The sequence below is a fragment of the Loxodonta africana genome, chromosome 20 (genome assembly GCF_030014295.1).
Source record: "Loxodonta africana isolate mLoxAfr1 chromosome 20, mLoxAfr1.hap2, whole genome shotgun sequence".
NCBI lineage: Eukaryota > Metazoa > Chordata > Mammalia > Proboscidea > Elephantidae > Loxodonta > Loxodonta africana.
In genome coordinates, this window is record NC_087361.1 from 56582660 (window position 1) to 56598624 (window position 15965).

Sequence of the window (15965 nt, forward strand, 5' to 3'; positions counted from 1 at the left end):
ACCCTTCACTTTGCCAAACATGATGTGCTTTTCTAGAGATTGGTCTTTCCTGATGATGTGTCAAAAGTAAGTCTCGCCCTCCTCGCTTCTAAGGAGCATTCTAGTTGTGTTTCTTCTGAGACAGATTTAGTTGTTTTTCTGGATGCTTAAAGCCTTCCCTCAGTTCCTATATGTTCAATGTAAGCCTGGCCAACTAGGAACCCTAAACTTTGAATATGAATGAACCACATCTGTTTCCTAGTGTTGAATCCAGTGACATTTGCCTTCTCTGAATTCATTGTCTTCAAGTGACTTGAATTCTCTCTTGGCAAGCAAAAAAGGGATAGATTGATTTCAGGCTCCTGTTCAGAGTGCAAGGGGGTGAAGAATATTTTTTGAAGGCTCCAGTTGGGCTTTTGGGCTCCTTCAGAGCCTCTTTGGAGGTTGGAGACCTCTCCCTCCTTGTACCCAAGAGTGGAAAGGGGTGGTGTGGCCACACTTTTTTTTTTTTTTTGCCACCAATAGGTTTCTGATTCCTTCTTTTATGTTGGAGGTAGGAGGGTAGCCACCAGCATCTCTTGGGGGACACATATTGTGAGCTTTATCACCCCTTGTCTTAGCTATCTAGTGCCGCTATAACAGAAACACCACGAGTGGATGGCTTTAACAAACAAATTTATTCTCTCACAGTGTAGGAGGCTAGAAGTCCAAATTCAAGGTGCCAGCTCTAGGGGAAGGCTTTCTCTCTGTGTCAGCTCTGGGGTAAGATCCTTGTCATCAATCTTCGTCTGGTCTAGTAGTTTCTCAGCGCAGGGTACTCAGGTCCCAGGGACACGCTCTGCTCCCAGTGCTTTTTATTGGTGGTAAGAGGTCCCTCTCTTCTCTGCTCACTTCTCTCTTTTATATCTTAAAAGAGATTGACTCAAGATACAACCTAATCCTGTAGATTGAGTCCTGCCTCATTAACATAACTGCCTCTAATCCTGCCTCATTAACGTCATAGAGGTTAGGATTTATAACACATCAGATCACAGATTGGAGCACAACCACACAACACTGAGAATCATAGCCTAGCCAAGCTGACACATTTTGGGGGGACACAATTCAATCCATAAGACCCCTTCACAAATACTCTCCTCAGACAAGTCTGTGGGGCTTAGTAGCTCTGGAGAGAGCCTCAGCCCTGAAGGCTGCTAGGTGGAGGGCCCTCTGGGGACCTGAGTGTGGACAGTGGGGACTGTGAAGGATCTGCCACCTGCCTGGATCATCTCACTGCCTGGCACATGGCTGTGGCCTTCCTTTCCCTCAATCTCTCTGCCTGCTTCTCTGCCTCCATCCCCTCTCAGCCCTCAGAACCTGCTTGTCTAAGATGACAGAACCCAGAGGGATGTTAGAGCTGCATTGCAACCCTCAGTACTGCCTCTAATGTTTGCCGAGTGGCAGGGAAATATCTGTCCCTTCACATCGTCACAGCGAGTGAGTTGGGGAGGCTGCATGTGCACCAATGCAGTGTCTGTTCTGTTTGGCTTTCAAGTGTCACTGGGCACCACTGAGTTTTGCAGTCCCCCATGTGCTGGAGGTCAGGACTCTGAATGTGCCCCTTCTAGAAGGTAGCACTGGGCCGTGGAAGCCCGGAGAGAGAGTCGCTGCTGCTGGGCAGAGGCGTGAAGGGCTGTCGGAGCCTGTGGGGCCTCCTGTTTGGAGCTGGTTCATGCCACCTCCCAGCATGGGCAGACACTGGTCAAGGTGGGAGAGGGCCCACGTTTGCCTTCCTGCTGCCCAGCTTCCCCAGCAATCAGTCATCCTCCGGCACTAGCACGCCCCTAGTGGAAAGCATTGGGAATTATAAACAGGACTCTTCTCACTGGAATCCCCGGAACCTTACCTTGGAGTGATTGCTTATTTGGCTCTGAGTGGCACTGCCATCAGCAAAGTCGTCCTTGATTTGTGCCTAAGAAAGGGCCCTGCTGGGGCCCGGCCTCAGGTCCTGACGGAGCCCACGCTTTCCGATGCAAAAACCAGAAACACAAAAAACAACCTCCCTTCATCACCTCTTCTTTGGGTTTTGTTTTCCTTCCTCAGCAACTTGTGTTCAATTCAGTGACCAATTGCTTGGGGCCACGCAAGTTTCTGCACAGTGGGAAACTCTACAAAGCCAAGAGCAACAAGGAACTGTATGGCTTCCTCTTCAACGACTTCCTCCTGCTGACCCAAATCATAAAGCCCTTGGGGTCTTCTGGCACCGACAAGGTCTTCAGTCCCAAATCTAACCTGCAGTATAAAATGTACAAAACAGTAAGTTGGATTCTAGATTGCAATATCAGGGTTGATGTGCTTGGGGAGGAGAAATTTTCCAAAAGGTGCCAGGGTTTTAGCAGTGGTGCCAATGGTTAAGCACTCAACTGCTAACCAAGAGGTTGATGGTTCAAACCTGCCCAGAGGCGCCTGGGAAGAAGGTCTGGCGATCTGCCTCCGAAAGGTCACAGCCAGCAACTGATTTGGTTTTTGTTTTTTGAGGACACTGTAGGGAAAAGGGGAACCCTGGTGGCCCAGTGGTTAAGAGTTCGGCTGCTAACCAAGAGGTCGGCAGTTTGAATCCACCAGCTGCTCCTTGGAAACTCTGTGGGGCAGTTCTACTCTGTCCTATAAGGTCGCTATGAGTCGAAATCGACTCGACGGCAACAGGTTTGGTTTGGGTTTCGTTAGCAAAGAGGAAAGGCAGAGAGGGTGACCCAGGATTTAGGGTAACTGAAGTGGAGAACAGTCTATATCCAGCTGCAGTTCCACTAACGTCAGACAAGGAGCGGCACTCAGTTTAATAGATGGAATGTGTGTAACCACCAACGGCTGCTGTGGGTGCCGCAGCCATATCCGTGGCAAGCAGACCTTCCCTCTAGGAGCTCCTGGATTAGTGCACAGATGAGACAGGTGTGGCTAAGCTCCATTCCAGAAGTACAAAGCCTTCAACAGCTCCGAATCCGCCACCCATCTGCTCAAGGTAGCTTGAGATATCTGGGCCCCTGACCCTTTCCAGCAAAAGCCAAACTCAACAGTCAACGTGTGGGGATCTTCCCCAGGCTGCTTATTTGGGTCTCTCATACGTGCCCAGCTGTGTCTGTGTGTCTCTGTGTCACGGGTATTGTTTTTCTAAATTTGTCTGTGCAGGGGTGTTTTCTTCCTCTGAAGCAGCAGTTAGGTTTATTTTGGGGAAAAGAGCATTGTATTTATGCATAGCCTCACTGGGAACTTTGTATGAAAATCACTGGAGCAAGTTGGGAATAAAATTGATGGAGACTATTTGCTGGTTAGGAATTATTTTCAGCCAGAATGTACTGTGGGGCAGACAGACCAGTCAGATCTTATTCTGAAGGACTTAAAATACCTGCAAAATGGTGGGAGAAATAATCCATAATTGCAGCATGGTTAAAAAAAAAAAAATTTTTTTTTAATATACACAATTTGATATTAATACAAATTGAATATTCCAGTATAGTTTCCTGGAACACGCACATACACACACCCTCAGTCTAGTTACTGAACACATGCGCATACACAGTCTAGTTGACTGAAACACGTGTACACACATGTATGCATGGTCAAGTTTACTGGAACACATGTACACACACGTACACACAGTCTAGTTTACTGGAGCACATGTACACACATAGGCACAGTCTAGTTAACTGGAGCACATGTACACACATACACACAGTCTAGCTTACTGGGGTACATGTACACACACACACAATCTAGTTTTCTGGAGCACATGTACACACACACACAGTCTAGTTTACTGAGCACGTACACACATGCACACAGTCTAGTTTACTGGAGCACATGTACACACATACACACAGTCTAGTTTACTGGAGCACATGTACATACATACACATAGTCTAGCTTACTGGAGCACATGTACACACACATACACAATCTAGTTTACTGGAGCACATGCACACACATGCACACAGTCTAGTTTACTGGAGCACATGCACACACATGCACACAGTCTAGTTTACTGGAGCACATGTACACACATACACACAGTCTAGTTTACTGGGGCAGATGTACACACACGTATGCATAGTCTAGTGTACACACACATACGCATAGTCTAGTTTACTGGAGCACGTGTACACACACATACGCACAGGCTAGTGTACCGGAGCACATGTACACACATAGGCACAGTCCAGTGTACCGGAGCACGTGTACACACATAGGCACAGTCCAGTTTACTGGAGCACATGTACACACATAGGCACAGTCCAGTTTACCAGAGCACATGTGCACACATAGGCACACAGGCTAGTTTACTGGAGCACATGTACACACACATACACACAGGCTAGTTTACTGGAGCACATGTACACACATAGGCACAGTTTAGTTTACTGGAGCACATGTACACACATACACACAGGCTAGTGTACTGGAGCACATGTACACACATACACACAGGCTAGTGTACTGGAGCACATGTACACACATACACACAGGCTAGTGTACTGGAGCACATGTACATACATACACACAGGCAAGTGTACTGGAGCACATGTACACACATACACACAGTCTAGTGTACTGGAACACATGTACACACATACACACAGTCTAGTGTACTGGAGCACATGTACACACATACACACAGTCTAGTGTACTGGAGCACATGTACACACATACACACAGTCTAGTGTACTGGACCACATGTACACACATATATCAGGCTAGTGTACTGGAGCACATGTACACACATACAGTCTAGTGTACTGGAGCACATGTACACACATACATACAGTCTAGTGTACTGGAGCACATGTACACACATACACACAGTCTAGTTTACTGGAGCACATGTATACACACATAGGCACAGCCTAATTACTGGATCATATGCATGTATACAGTCTAATTTGGTGGAATGTGCATAGTCTAGTTTATGGGAACACATGTACACAAACACACACACACAGTCTAGTTTACTGGGTTACACACACTTTCAGGGTAGTTACTTGAACACATGCACATGCACAGTGTAATTTACTAGAACATATACACAGTTTAATTTACTCAAATACATATACAGTGATACAGACACAGTTTTGTTTACTGGAGCATGCATGCACACACACATGCACACACCCTCAGTCTAGTGTACTGGAACACTCAGACCCTCATCTAGTTTTATAATGCCTGTGCATTCTCTTTCAGCCTATTTTCCTAAATGAGGTCCTAGTAAAGTTACCCACTGACCCTTCTGGAGACGAGCCCATCTTCCACATCTCCCACATCGACAGAGTCTACACCCTCCGTGCTGAAAGCATAAACGAAAGGTGAGACTTGCCACCTGTCCAGCACTGGACACAGTCTTCCCTGTCCCTCACCTCTCTGTCCTTCCTTCATTCATGGGTAGGACACAGGTGGGACCTTCAATTAATCAATGTCCCCAAAGTCCCCCAGTTGCAATGCTGTCATCTCTGGCTGGAGGTCGTAACACTTTCTTCTATAGCCTCTCCACGTTTGACACATGGCATGAATTTTTCAAAATAAAAAGAAATTGAAACGAATTTTGCTTGAGAATTTTCTTGAGAATTTTTGAGCATTCTTGGAGATAAATGGAGCATCTCAGTGTACCAAGGTTTCCCAGGTGCCAGAAACCTATAGGAAAGCGATTTGAGGATCAATACCAACACCCAAACCCAAACTCCTCACCTGGCTTCCTTGGACAGGTACTCTGGATTCTAGGGTTGTGGGTATTTCACTGCTATTGTGTCTTCTAGACTTTGTCCTGGATCCAAACGAAATTATCTTCTGACGGGTGAATTTGGCACACGTTTGGCACAGGTGTTTGTGCCAAGCAAAAAAAAAGAAAAAAACAATTGGCTAAATTTGATGTGCACGTGGTTCTCAGCAAAGGAGCAAATACCAGGCTGCAGTGCCCCCCACAGTGTGTTTTTGTTCTTTTGTGTAAGGTGGTTCCCTGTCTGGTAAAGGAGTCTCTCGGTGGTGCAAATGGCCAACACACTCGGCTGCTAAACAAAAAGCTTGGAGGTTCAAGTCACCCAGTGGCTCCTGAAAGAACAGCCTAGCGTTTACTTCAGAAAAATCAGCCACTGAAAACCCTATGGAGCACAGTTCTACCCTGACACACGTGGGGTCTCCATGAGCTGGAATCGACTCAGCCAGTACTGGTATCTGGGAAATGGTTTTTGTTCTTTCTTTGGGTGATTTCATAAGAAAGATCCTTCTGTCATGATTGGGCTCAGTAAATATCTGATACTTTTCCATGAGGGAGGAAGAAGAGTGTGCTGATGTCCCCCCCCAGTCAGATTTCTCAGATTTTCCTCCACAGAGGCATAAATGCAGGTCTTGGGTGCATCTACAAAAATGTCATCCATGCCTTTCTTATGGACGGTGGGAATACTGATCGGCATCCTGAGACATAAAATTAGACTTTCTTTCCTGAGCCTTTGTTGTTAAAATCAAATGAACAAAGAAACGGAGTCCTGGAAACTGGATTTGGCCAGACCGAGACTTTATGCTGAGTTCTGTTTGGCAGCTCTCTGCCTTTTCCTTTCTAAGGACTGCTTGGGTGCAGAAAATCAAAGCTGCTTCTGAACTCTACATAGAGACGGAGAAAAAGAAGCGAGAGAAGGCGTACCTTGGTAAGGCATTGCTCGGGCAACGCTGGGGCAGGAGGGTCACCTGGTTGGACTCAGGACCCAGGGTCCTCAGAGCAGGGGGGTCACCTGGTTGGACTCAGGACCCAGGGTCCTTGGAGCAGGAGGGTCACTTGGTTGGACTCAGGACCCAGGGTCCTCAGAGCAGGGGGGTCACCTGGTTGGACTCAGGACCCAGGGTCCTCAGAGCAGGAGGGTCACTTGGTTGGACTCGGGAACCTTAGAGCCAGAAGCTGTGCCTGGAGGCAGAGAGGCCTGAGCTGGGAAGGAAGGGGGCAGGGTGAGAAACGGAGGGCACATTCCAGGGACAAGGAAGCTTACAGAGAGGCGAGGGAGAGATTCTTGGTGTGTGCAGTTAAACAAAACGGACTGTGAGGCAAACGGGGGCGGGAAGGGCCTCGAATGTTAAAATGAAGCACTTTGTGTTGTTTTCCTACCACCGTAGTCCGTTCCCAAAGGGCAACAGGTATTGGAAGGTTGATGGTGAACATTGTTGAAGGCATTGAGCTGAAGCCCTGCCGCTCACACGGTAAGGACCCGAGGAGCCCCTCTCGCCCCCTCCAGTGTTGGGAGCTTTTTCTGCATTCCCCCTTCCCCGTTCTAAATCGGATGTGCTATTTCCATAAACCTACATTTCCTTCCGGAATTGGTTTTTCTAGCACTTGTTAACAACCTAGAGGTTTTTATCCTTTCTACCATTTTGCTTTTCATGGGCATCTGAGTGGCTGCCATTTCACCGTAGCTTTGACGCAAGAGAAGGCTAAAGTGGGAGGACAGGAAAGGCCTACTTTAAAAGCCCACTTGACTAATTATTTCCTCTTGGCCTAAGTATGAGGCTGGATCGTAGGGAGTTTCAAAGGCCCAGATTCTCCATTTTATGCCACTTATTAAGCGTGGCAATGAAGGGGAGGACAGTGAGGGGGGAGGGCAGTGGCCATGAGCCCCACCTGTGCCTCAGAACAGCCGGTCAGCAGGCGAGAGTCAAGCCAGTTCTGTTCACCCCAGGAAAGAGCAACCCTTACTGCGAGGTGACCATGGGCTCCCAGTGTCACATCACCAAGACCATCCAGGACACGCTCAACCCCAAGTGGAACTCCAATTGCCAGTTCTTCATCAGAGACCTGGAGCAGGAAGTCCTCTGCATCACAGTGTTTGAGAGGGACCAGTTCTCCCCCGATGGTGAGTAGGAGGCATCCCAGCCACCAGGGCGCCTGGCCTTCCTCCCTTTTGCTTCGTTGTTACGGCTAAAAGTCTTCTTACCTGACAACTTGGTGTCCAGAATTCCATAGGCTTCCCTTCTGAGACATGAGTGCCACAAAATAAGACTTAGTTCTCCTGAGGCTGGCCTTCACAGATGCTGAGGTGTTTTGGAGATTGTGGACAAAGTGTGCCAGCTGCCTCAGACGAAGGGCATGGTGTTATGCTTTCCAAAGGCAGGCGATTGCAAGGGTGAGGGAGCCCCCAGACCTCAGCACAGTTCTTTAGTCCTTGGCAAAAGCCATGATGGCAATTGTATTGGTTGGCGTTCTTCAGAGAAACAGAACCAGTAGGCCATACATGCATATATACCTATACCTACGTGGATGTTTGCTGTTGTATGCTGTCCTGTTGACTCCGATCCATAACAACTCTATCTATCTACAGGACAGAGTATAACTGCCCCGTAGAGTTTCCAAGGCTGTACCTGTATCTCCCTCACCTGTCTGTCTGTCTGTCTGTCGTACTGGGTGGCTTGCATGTTGCTGTGATGCTGGAGGCTGTGCCATCAATATTTCAAGTACCAGCAGGGTCACTCATGCTGGACAGGTTTCAGTGGAGCTTCCAGACTAAGATAGGCTAGGAAGAAATGCCTGGTGATCTACTTCCAAAAATTAGTCAGTGAAAACCTTACGGATCACAACAGAACATCGTCTGGCTCTCTTGCTTTGGACACGTTCGTCAGGAGGAATCAGTCGATAGAGGAGGACATCTTGTTTGGTGAAGTAGAGGGCCAGTGAGGGTGAGGGAGACCCTTGGTGAGAAGGATTGTCACCATAGCCACAACGGTGGACTGGAACATGCCGGCGATTGTGAGGAACGTTTTGTTTTGTTGCACTGCTTTGTAGTAGGTATAGATAGAGAGAAATTGATTTAATTTAGTGCATTAGTTTATGTGATTGTGAGGGCTGGTAAGTTCAAAATCCTTGGGTCAGGCAACAGGCTGGCAACTCAGGCAGAATTTCTATGTCAGCCTTGGGGCAGAATTCTTCCCTTTTCTCCAGGAAGCTGCAATTTTTGCTCCTAAGGCCTTCAACTGATTAGATGAGGCCCACTCACATTATTGAGGATTTTTGTTGTTATTGGAGCCCTGGTGGCGCAGTAGTTAAGAGCTTGGCTGCTAACCAAAAGGTCAGCAGTTTGAATCCACAGGCTGCTCCTTGGAAACCCTAAGAGGTAGTTCTACTCTGTCCTATAGGGTCGCTGTGAGTCAGAATCAACTCGATGGCAGTGGGTTTGGTTTTTGGTTGTTGTTGTTAAGTGCTGTCAAGACGGTTCTGAACTCATAGCAACCCCGTGTACAACAGAACCAAACACTGCCTGGTCCTGTGCCATCCACACAATTGTTGCTATGTTTGAGCCCATTGTTGTGGCCACTGTGTCAATTCACCTCGCTGAGGGTCTTCCTCTTTTTCGATGACCCTCTACTTTACCAAGCATGACGTCCTTTTCCAGGGACTGGTCCCTTCTGATAACATGTCCAAAGTACATGAGACAAAGTCTTGCCATCCTCACTTCTAAGGAGCATTCTGGCTGTGCTTCTTCAAAGACAGATTTGTTTGTTCTTCTGGGAGTTCGTGGTATATTCAATATTCTTCACCAACACCATAATACAAAGGTGTCAATTCTTCTTCGGTTTTCCTTATTCCTTGTCCAGCTTTCACATGCATATGATGCGATTGAAAGTAGCATGGCTTGGGTCAGGTGCACCTTTGTCCTCAAAGTGACATCTTTGGTTTTTAACAGTTTAAAAAGGTCTTTTGAAGCAGATTTGCCTAATGCAACACACTGATTTCTTGACTGCCGCTTCCATGGGTGTTGATTTTAGATCCAAGTAAAATGAAACCCTTGACAACATCAATATTTTCTCCATTTACGGTGATGTTGCTTATTGGTCCAGTTGTGAGGATTTTTGTTTTCTTTATACATTGAAGGTAATTGCCTTTATTTAAAGTCAACTTTATGGCTCCCAAGGCAGCCATAAAAAATAACCACAGACTGGGTGCCTTAAAACAACAGAAACGTATCCTCTCACAGCTCTGGATACTAGAAGTCTGACATCCAGGGGTCGGCAGAGCCACACTCCTCCGAAGGCTCTAGGAAAGGCTCCTTCCTCGTAGCTTCTGGTGGCCGTCGACAGTCCTTGGTGTCCCCTGGTTTGTGAACCAATCTTGGTTCCCAGCGTTAACTCCAGTCTCTGCCTCTGTCTCCACATGGCCACCTTCCCTGCGTGTGTCTGTGTCTATGTCACCTTTCCCTCATCTTGTAAGGAAGCCTGCCATATTGGATTAGGCCCTCCCTAATCCAGTATTTTTTTTTTTAATCCAGTATTACCTCTCCTAACTTGATTACATTTGAAAAGACCCTATCCCCAAAGAAGGTTACATTTACAGGATCTAGGTAGAGGCAAATTTGGGGAGGGGGGCCCTATTCAACCCAATACACTGCCCAATAGGAAGAATTCCTGGATTTTAAATGAGAAACTTCAAATAAGGCTATTTCTGATACAGGGGTTCCTGGTCACTAGTAAATGTCAGACAAGTACTTGTTGAATGAATAAACAAAGCAGGTAATGGCCTGGAGGCCCATTTCACACCAATGTGTATTTGCATTTAAATTTTTTTCAACATGTTCACATACATTATCACACTGACTGTCTTAGTTTCCTAGTGCAACCATAACAAAACACCACAAAGTGGGCAGCTTTGAAGATCAGAAATTTTTTGTCTCACAGTTCTGGAGGCCAGGAGTCCAAATTCCGGGTGTTGGCAGGACCACACTCTCTGTCTGCTCTAGGGGAAGATCTTTTTTTGTCTCTTCCAGCTTCTGGTAACCTCAGAGGTGTAGGGAGGAGGAGTTAGAGGGGGGAATTTGTCCCTGGTCGTAAATCCAAGCTAGACGAGGACAGCCAGTGAATAACCACCCCCAATCCCTCCCCAGGAGGCCGGCAGGGTGGCCCAAACTTAGAGATTGCCCCTGGGGGCTCATTACCCTCCTTACACCTCTGGTTGCCCTGGGCCTTTCTAGACATTCCTTGGCTTCTAGATGAATCTTTACATGGCATCTATCTTCACCCTGGGTGACTGTCTCCCTGACCTCTGGTTTTATAGGAGGCCAGTCAGACTGGAATAGGACCCACCCTACTCTGGTATGGCCTCATAAACTTAATTGATAACATCTTCACCTTGTTTCCAGATGAGATCACATTCATAGACACAGGGGTTAGGACTTCAACATATCTTTTCGGGAGACACAGTTCAGTCCACAGCACTGGCACTCAATATTTGGTACTTGTAGTGCTGAGGTTGTTTGGGAACGTTGCTGGAAGCATGCCATTCACACGCTATTGCCTCCTCTCCCACCACCTATGTCTGCTCTTCGCATGTACTGAGGGGCACTCTAAGGACAAGCCCTAGCTTGTCATCCTAGACTCTTCTGAAAAGGGTACAACATCGTGTAGCATGCTCCTATGACAACCCCTGGGAGAAATTACTGTCCAATTTTAGCCTCGAAAATAATTGTCCTTCTCCGGGGTGACTTTTCAAAACCTCACATACATTGTAAATTGTGCAGCTGATAAGACGTCCAGTTTTGCATTACTTCCCAGAGAGCTAATAGCGCTTTCCAGGTCTGTGGTAGCAGGCGTGCAGAAAGTCATGGCCTTCATTTTTAGCCTGGTGCTGGCCTCTCCCTTTTCCCACCCTGGTGTCCATTCCTTTTCACCCCACTTAGAAGTCATGCTCCATCATCATAGCTCATGGATTCCTGCAAGGTGACTTACATCTTTTCTGGAAGAAGGGAAAGTATACAGCTACTTTGGAAGATTCCCATAGGCTAAATTCATGCCTTGTAGAGAAGGAGCTATGTCTCTGATTAGGGTCTGTTTGTTTTCATTTCAGATTTTTTGGGTCGGACAGAGATCCGTGTGGCCGACATCAAAAAAGATCAGGGTTCCAAGGGCCCAGTTACGAAGTGTCTCCTGCTCCACGAGGTTCCCACAGGAGAGATTGTGGTTCGCTTGGACCTGCAGCTGTTTGATGAACCCTAGGGAGTGTCCCAGTGGAGCTCCAGCTTGAGACAGCAGATGCTGTCTGGAAATCGCGTTCCTTTTCTAAGAAACCACTGGTTGGTATTCAGCTGCAGGGCGACGGGACAGCAGAGACAGGCTTTCAACGCGTCTAGGAATAGTCCTTGACAATCCATCCCCCCAAACAATTTCCCATTTTATGGAACAAAAACTGTGCTTTCCTTTGTCAGTCTCACCATGGGTTCAGGGGTCTCTGAAATCCCGTAGCCCCCACTAGGTTTGGTTGGGAGTCTGACCCATCTCCAGCCTTGAGGCATTGGTCTAGCTGTTGTAAAATAGGTTTATAAATGCAATGTCTGTATTTTTGGAGAACTCATGTAACCTTCCTATTTCTTACCTCTACCTGCCCCAGTAGGCGCCTGCCCTTACAATGCCTAGCCTTTGGTGTGTTTAGAAACAGATTATGATGGTCTTGTTATGGTTCAAACTCCCGTCCCCCAGAAAGGCTCTGTGGGGCCTTATTTGAAATGCTGTCTTTGAGCTGATGGCTTGGTGCGGTGGCCTCCTGATCAGGCACCAAGTTAGCTATTTGAAGAGCTGGTCCATGGAAAATTCCTGCTGGTATGCTGTTAAAGCTGGCCATTCCCCTCTAGGCCTTGTATTAGTAGACGTTAAGGAAAACATACTGATTGAGTCCCGATTCCCAGCATGCTTGGAAGATGGCTGAGGAAGCTCATTACCTAAAAACTTGTACTCTGCTGGATTAGACCACGGCAGGTCACCAGAAAGGCTACTTTACAACATCACTGGGTCGTGGTTGTGCTGGAAAATTATCTTTTGGCTTGGAGGCCCTGTGATGTTTCATGACAAGAGTAGTTGCTGGTGGCCAGCTGTGAGCAATCCATTCTGTGCTTGAATGTGCTGGATCCTGAATGTCACAAGAAATTCCACAGCTGTTGTTGGTATGCTCCCAGAAAGGTGTGTCCTGGATCGAGGCCTCTTCTCCAAGGTGTAAACAGGAGAAATGACTAGGAACACAATCTGGAGGTGGGGTGGGAAGACATGAAGGAAATCTGTTACGTGGTAGGGGAAAGACCTTAGCAGCCTGCAGATCCTGAAGTCTAGAGAGGAAGCTCCAAGATGCTTTCCCACGCCCCTTCTTATGCACCCCAATCTCTCAGTAATGGAAATAGTATGCCAGAGCAGGAGTGTATGACCACGTGCCAAGCTGTCAGGTTCGAGTCCTTTGATTTATTTTCCTTTTATATGCAAGGAGGCGGGCTAATAATTAGATAATAACTTGATTTGCTAATGAAAAGTGTAGGCTGTGTGTAGTTCATGTGTTAATGTTCTCATAATCCCAGCTTCTTGTGGTCATGGAATGTTCTTTGCATATTCTCTTGGTACTGGAGTCTAGTTTTCCCGTGTTGGGTGGTGTTCTCTCTGACTGTCGGTCCTTAGAAGTTAATTAGGGTAGTAGAAGAGCTTTATAAATGGTAGCGTCAGCATAGTGGCAGAGTCCCTACCCTGCTGGGACCTGAATGCGTAGTGTTATAATTTCCCCTAAGAGTCCCATCTATTTTAAGCAGTTTTTAAAAAGCCTATGTTGGAAGGACAACAAAGTTTACATTTCATACTTTTAAGAAACACTTTATTATTTATTTATTGACGATAGTGTAGAATTTTGTATCAGGAGCAACAGGCGTAAGTATTTTTTGAAATGAGCAGATATACCCTTTAGTTAGAAACTTTCGACTGAACATGTTATAGACCAAGTTTAACTTCAGGCACACATTTGTTTACCATGTCCCAGCAGAAAACAGGGTTAAAATACTTTAAGTTTATATATTTTTGATGTTGTTAAGAAATGGTTTTAAATTAAATCTATACATAGACTTCTAACTCATGCTCTCCTGTTTCTGTAACCAATGCAGTTTGTTCAGCGTATTTATGAAGGAGATGATCCTGTGCTAGGAAAAAAAAAAGGATTAAATGCATAAATGGGCTAGAGTTGGGTCACCATTCCAATCCCTTTCTTTCTGTTCTGTCTTTTCTTCATTGACTTTATTTGCGTGTTAGTGTTAGACTGGTCATGTAGGTAGGTTATGCTATGCACAATGACGAACATCTTGTAATGGTCTTAGATCCACCAGGTCATGCATTCGTGGAATCCCATTATTTGAATTAGTGTAGCCTGAAAAAGCAACATGCTAGTCTTTTTCCAGGCGATGGCTATGTTGAGCATCATTGAGGTACTCGCGCAGTGCAGCAAGTGCCGGATAAATGTCATACTTACTGGTGTAATTTGTAATGGAATCGCCCACACTTACAGATGAGTTAGCTGGCCCTCCAGTTCAGCTGTGACTCATGAATCGTGTTAGGGGGATAGAGGAATGTGGGTGATGCATGGAGTCTTCAACCCTTTGGCCTCTACTCCTTCACCCTTCTCTGTTTTTGACTGTCTGGGATAAACTTCACAGAGATGAAATGTCCCTTGCCAGTAAGCAGTCTGTCTCCTAGCTCTTTGCTTTCCAAACCAAGATTTCTCTAGACCACTGCATCCTGGCATTCTAATCCCAGCCTGTAGACACTCTAAGCATCTTTATTCTCTGAGCTACACTGCTTGCTCCTCCCACATACTGACCTACTCTAAGCTCAAGAATCGGCTTTCCTGCCCACAGAGCTGTGCTCCCTTGGGCTGGGCCTTCTTCATAGACAGCTCTCTTTACGGGACAGTCCACATCCCTGTCCCCCTGTGGGTACTTACCTCCCCTAGCAGGTAGACAGCATCCTCTCCTGGTGTCAGGCCTGCTGTGACCATGAGGGCCTGCAAGGTGGCTCACTTAGCTCCAGGGCTGGAAGAGGTGCCTTTCTGGGCCGGGGCACCAGGGATGCCTGAGAACCCAGGGCCAGGCCTCCTTGGTTAACTGCCTGGATCATATGTTCCTGTCTTCTGATGGCAGAGGAAAAATCTCTGCTCTCAAAGACCAGTAACGTTAGGGGGATGATTTTTTCTTCTTTGCTTTTTGGAGAACCTAAAGCATGACCTGAGTACATGAAAGTAACTGATTTCTTCTGGTTGAGTAGCTGTGACTTTAATTGGAAAAAAAAAAAACCTCATGTGAAAATGGATAAGTTGACTACTTAAATTATGTCCTATCTCAGGAACCTGGTACCAAAACCCCAGGTATCTTCCAAGGTTGGAGTGAGTTCAAGGAAATTAGGTGCCTTCTAAGGCTGAGCAGGTTGGGCTGCCCCTCCAGGACCTGCCCTGGGTAAGCAAGGAGCCTCTGATCACACAGAGCAGGGACCTTCTAGAATCCAGTGGGGCTGGAGATCAGGGTAGAATGGACCAGGTGCTTCTGGTGTTACACGAAAGGTAAAGCTCTTGGAATGATTTTTAGAGCTTGCCAATACCTTTTATGAGGAGACAAGACTTCTCTATCTCTACTCAAAAAAAACAAAAAACAACCAAACCTGTTGCTGTCGAGTTGATTCCGACTCATAGTGACCCTATGGGACAGAGTAGAACTGCCCCATAGGGTTTCCCAGGAGCAGCTGGTAGATTCGAACTGCTGACCTTTGAGTAGCAGCCAATCTCTTAACCACTGATTTCTCTAATTGGTTGGGCCTTTTTTGCTTCATAGGAAAAAAAAAAAAAAAAAAGGATTATTTTGAGTGTAACAACTTTAAGAATTTCCATTGGAAACAGCAAATAGGCTTTGATTTATTTTTTATCTGATCTGATCTTACCTTAGGCTCTCCTACCTTTTAGAGTTTGGAGAGTGCTTTATAGCAGAGTCTCGTTTCTGCCTTGGGGTCGATTCTGATTCATGGCAACCCCATGTGTTGCAGAGTAGAACTGCTCCATAGGGTTTTCAGTGGCTGCTGGGCAGTCTTTACAGAGCAGATCGCCAGGCCTGTCTTCCAAGGAGCCTCTGGTTAGCAGCTGAGCACTTAACCACTGTGCTACATGGGCTCCTTTCTGGGACTCTAGCACTTTTAATGGCACAGAGTCACTT

At 46.6% G+C, this 15965-nt stretch overlaps 1 protein-coding gene across 1 annotated transcript in view; it reads left to right on the forward strand.

Moving 5' to 3' along the window:
• The window catches only part of LOC111747585 (intersectin-1-like), a 40361-nt gene extending 25117 nt beyond the window's left edge, over window positions 1-15244 (forward strand). Inside the window, exons 5-10 of the mRNA XM_023548445.2 lie at window positions 2062-2274; window positions 5191-5312; window positions 6562-6644; window positions 7105-7188; window positions 7665-7838; window positions 11816-15244. Of these exons, the coding sequence (XP_023404213.1) occupies window positions 2062-2274; window positions 5191-5312; window positions 6562-6644; window positions 7105-7188; window positions 7665-7838; window positions 11816-11964 (825 nt within the window). The 3' untranslated portion in view covers window positions 11965-15244. The remainder of the gene's footprint in view (window positions 1-2061; window positions 2275-5190; window positions 5313-6561; window positions 6645-7104; window positions 7189-7664; window positions 7839-11815) is intronic.
• Window positions 15245-15965: the final 721 nt, after the last annotated feature.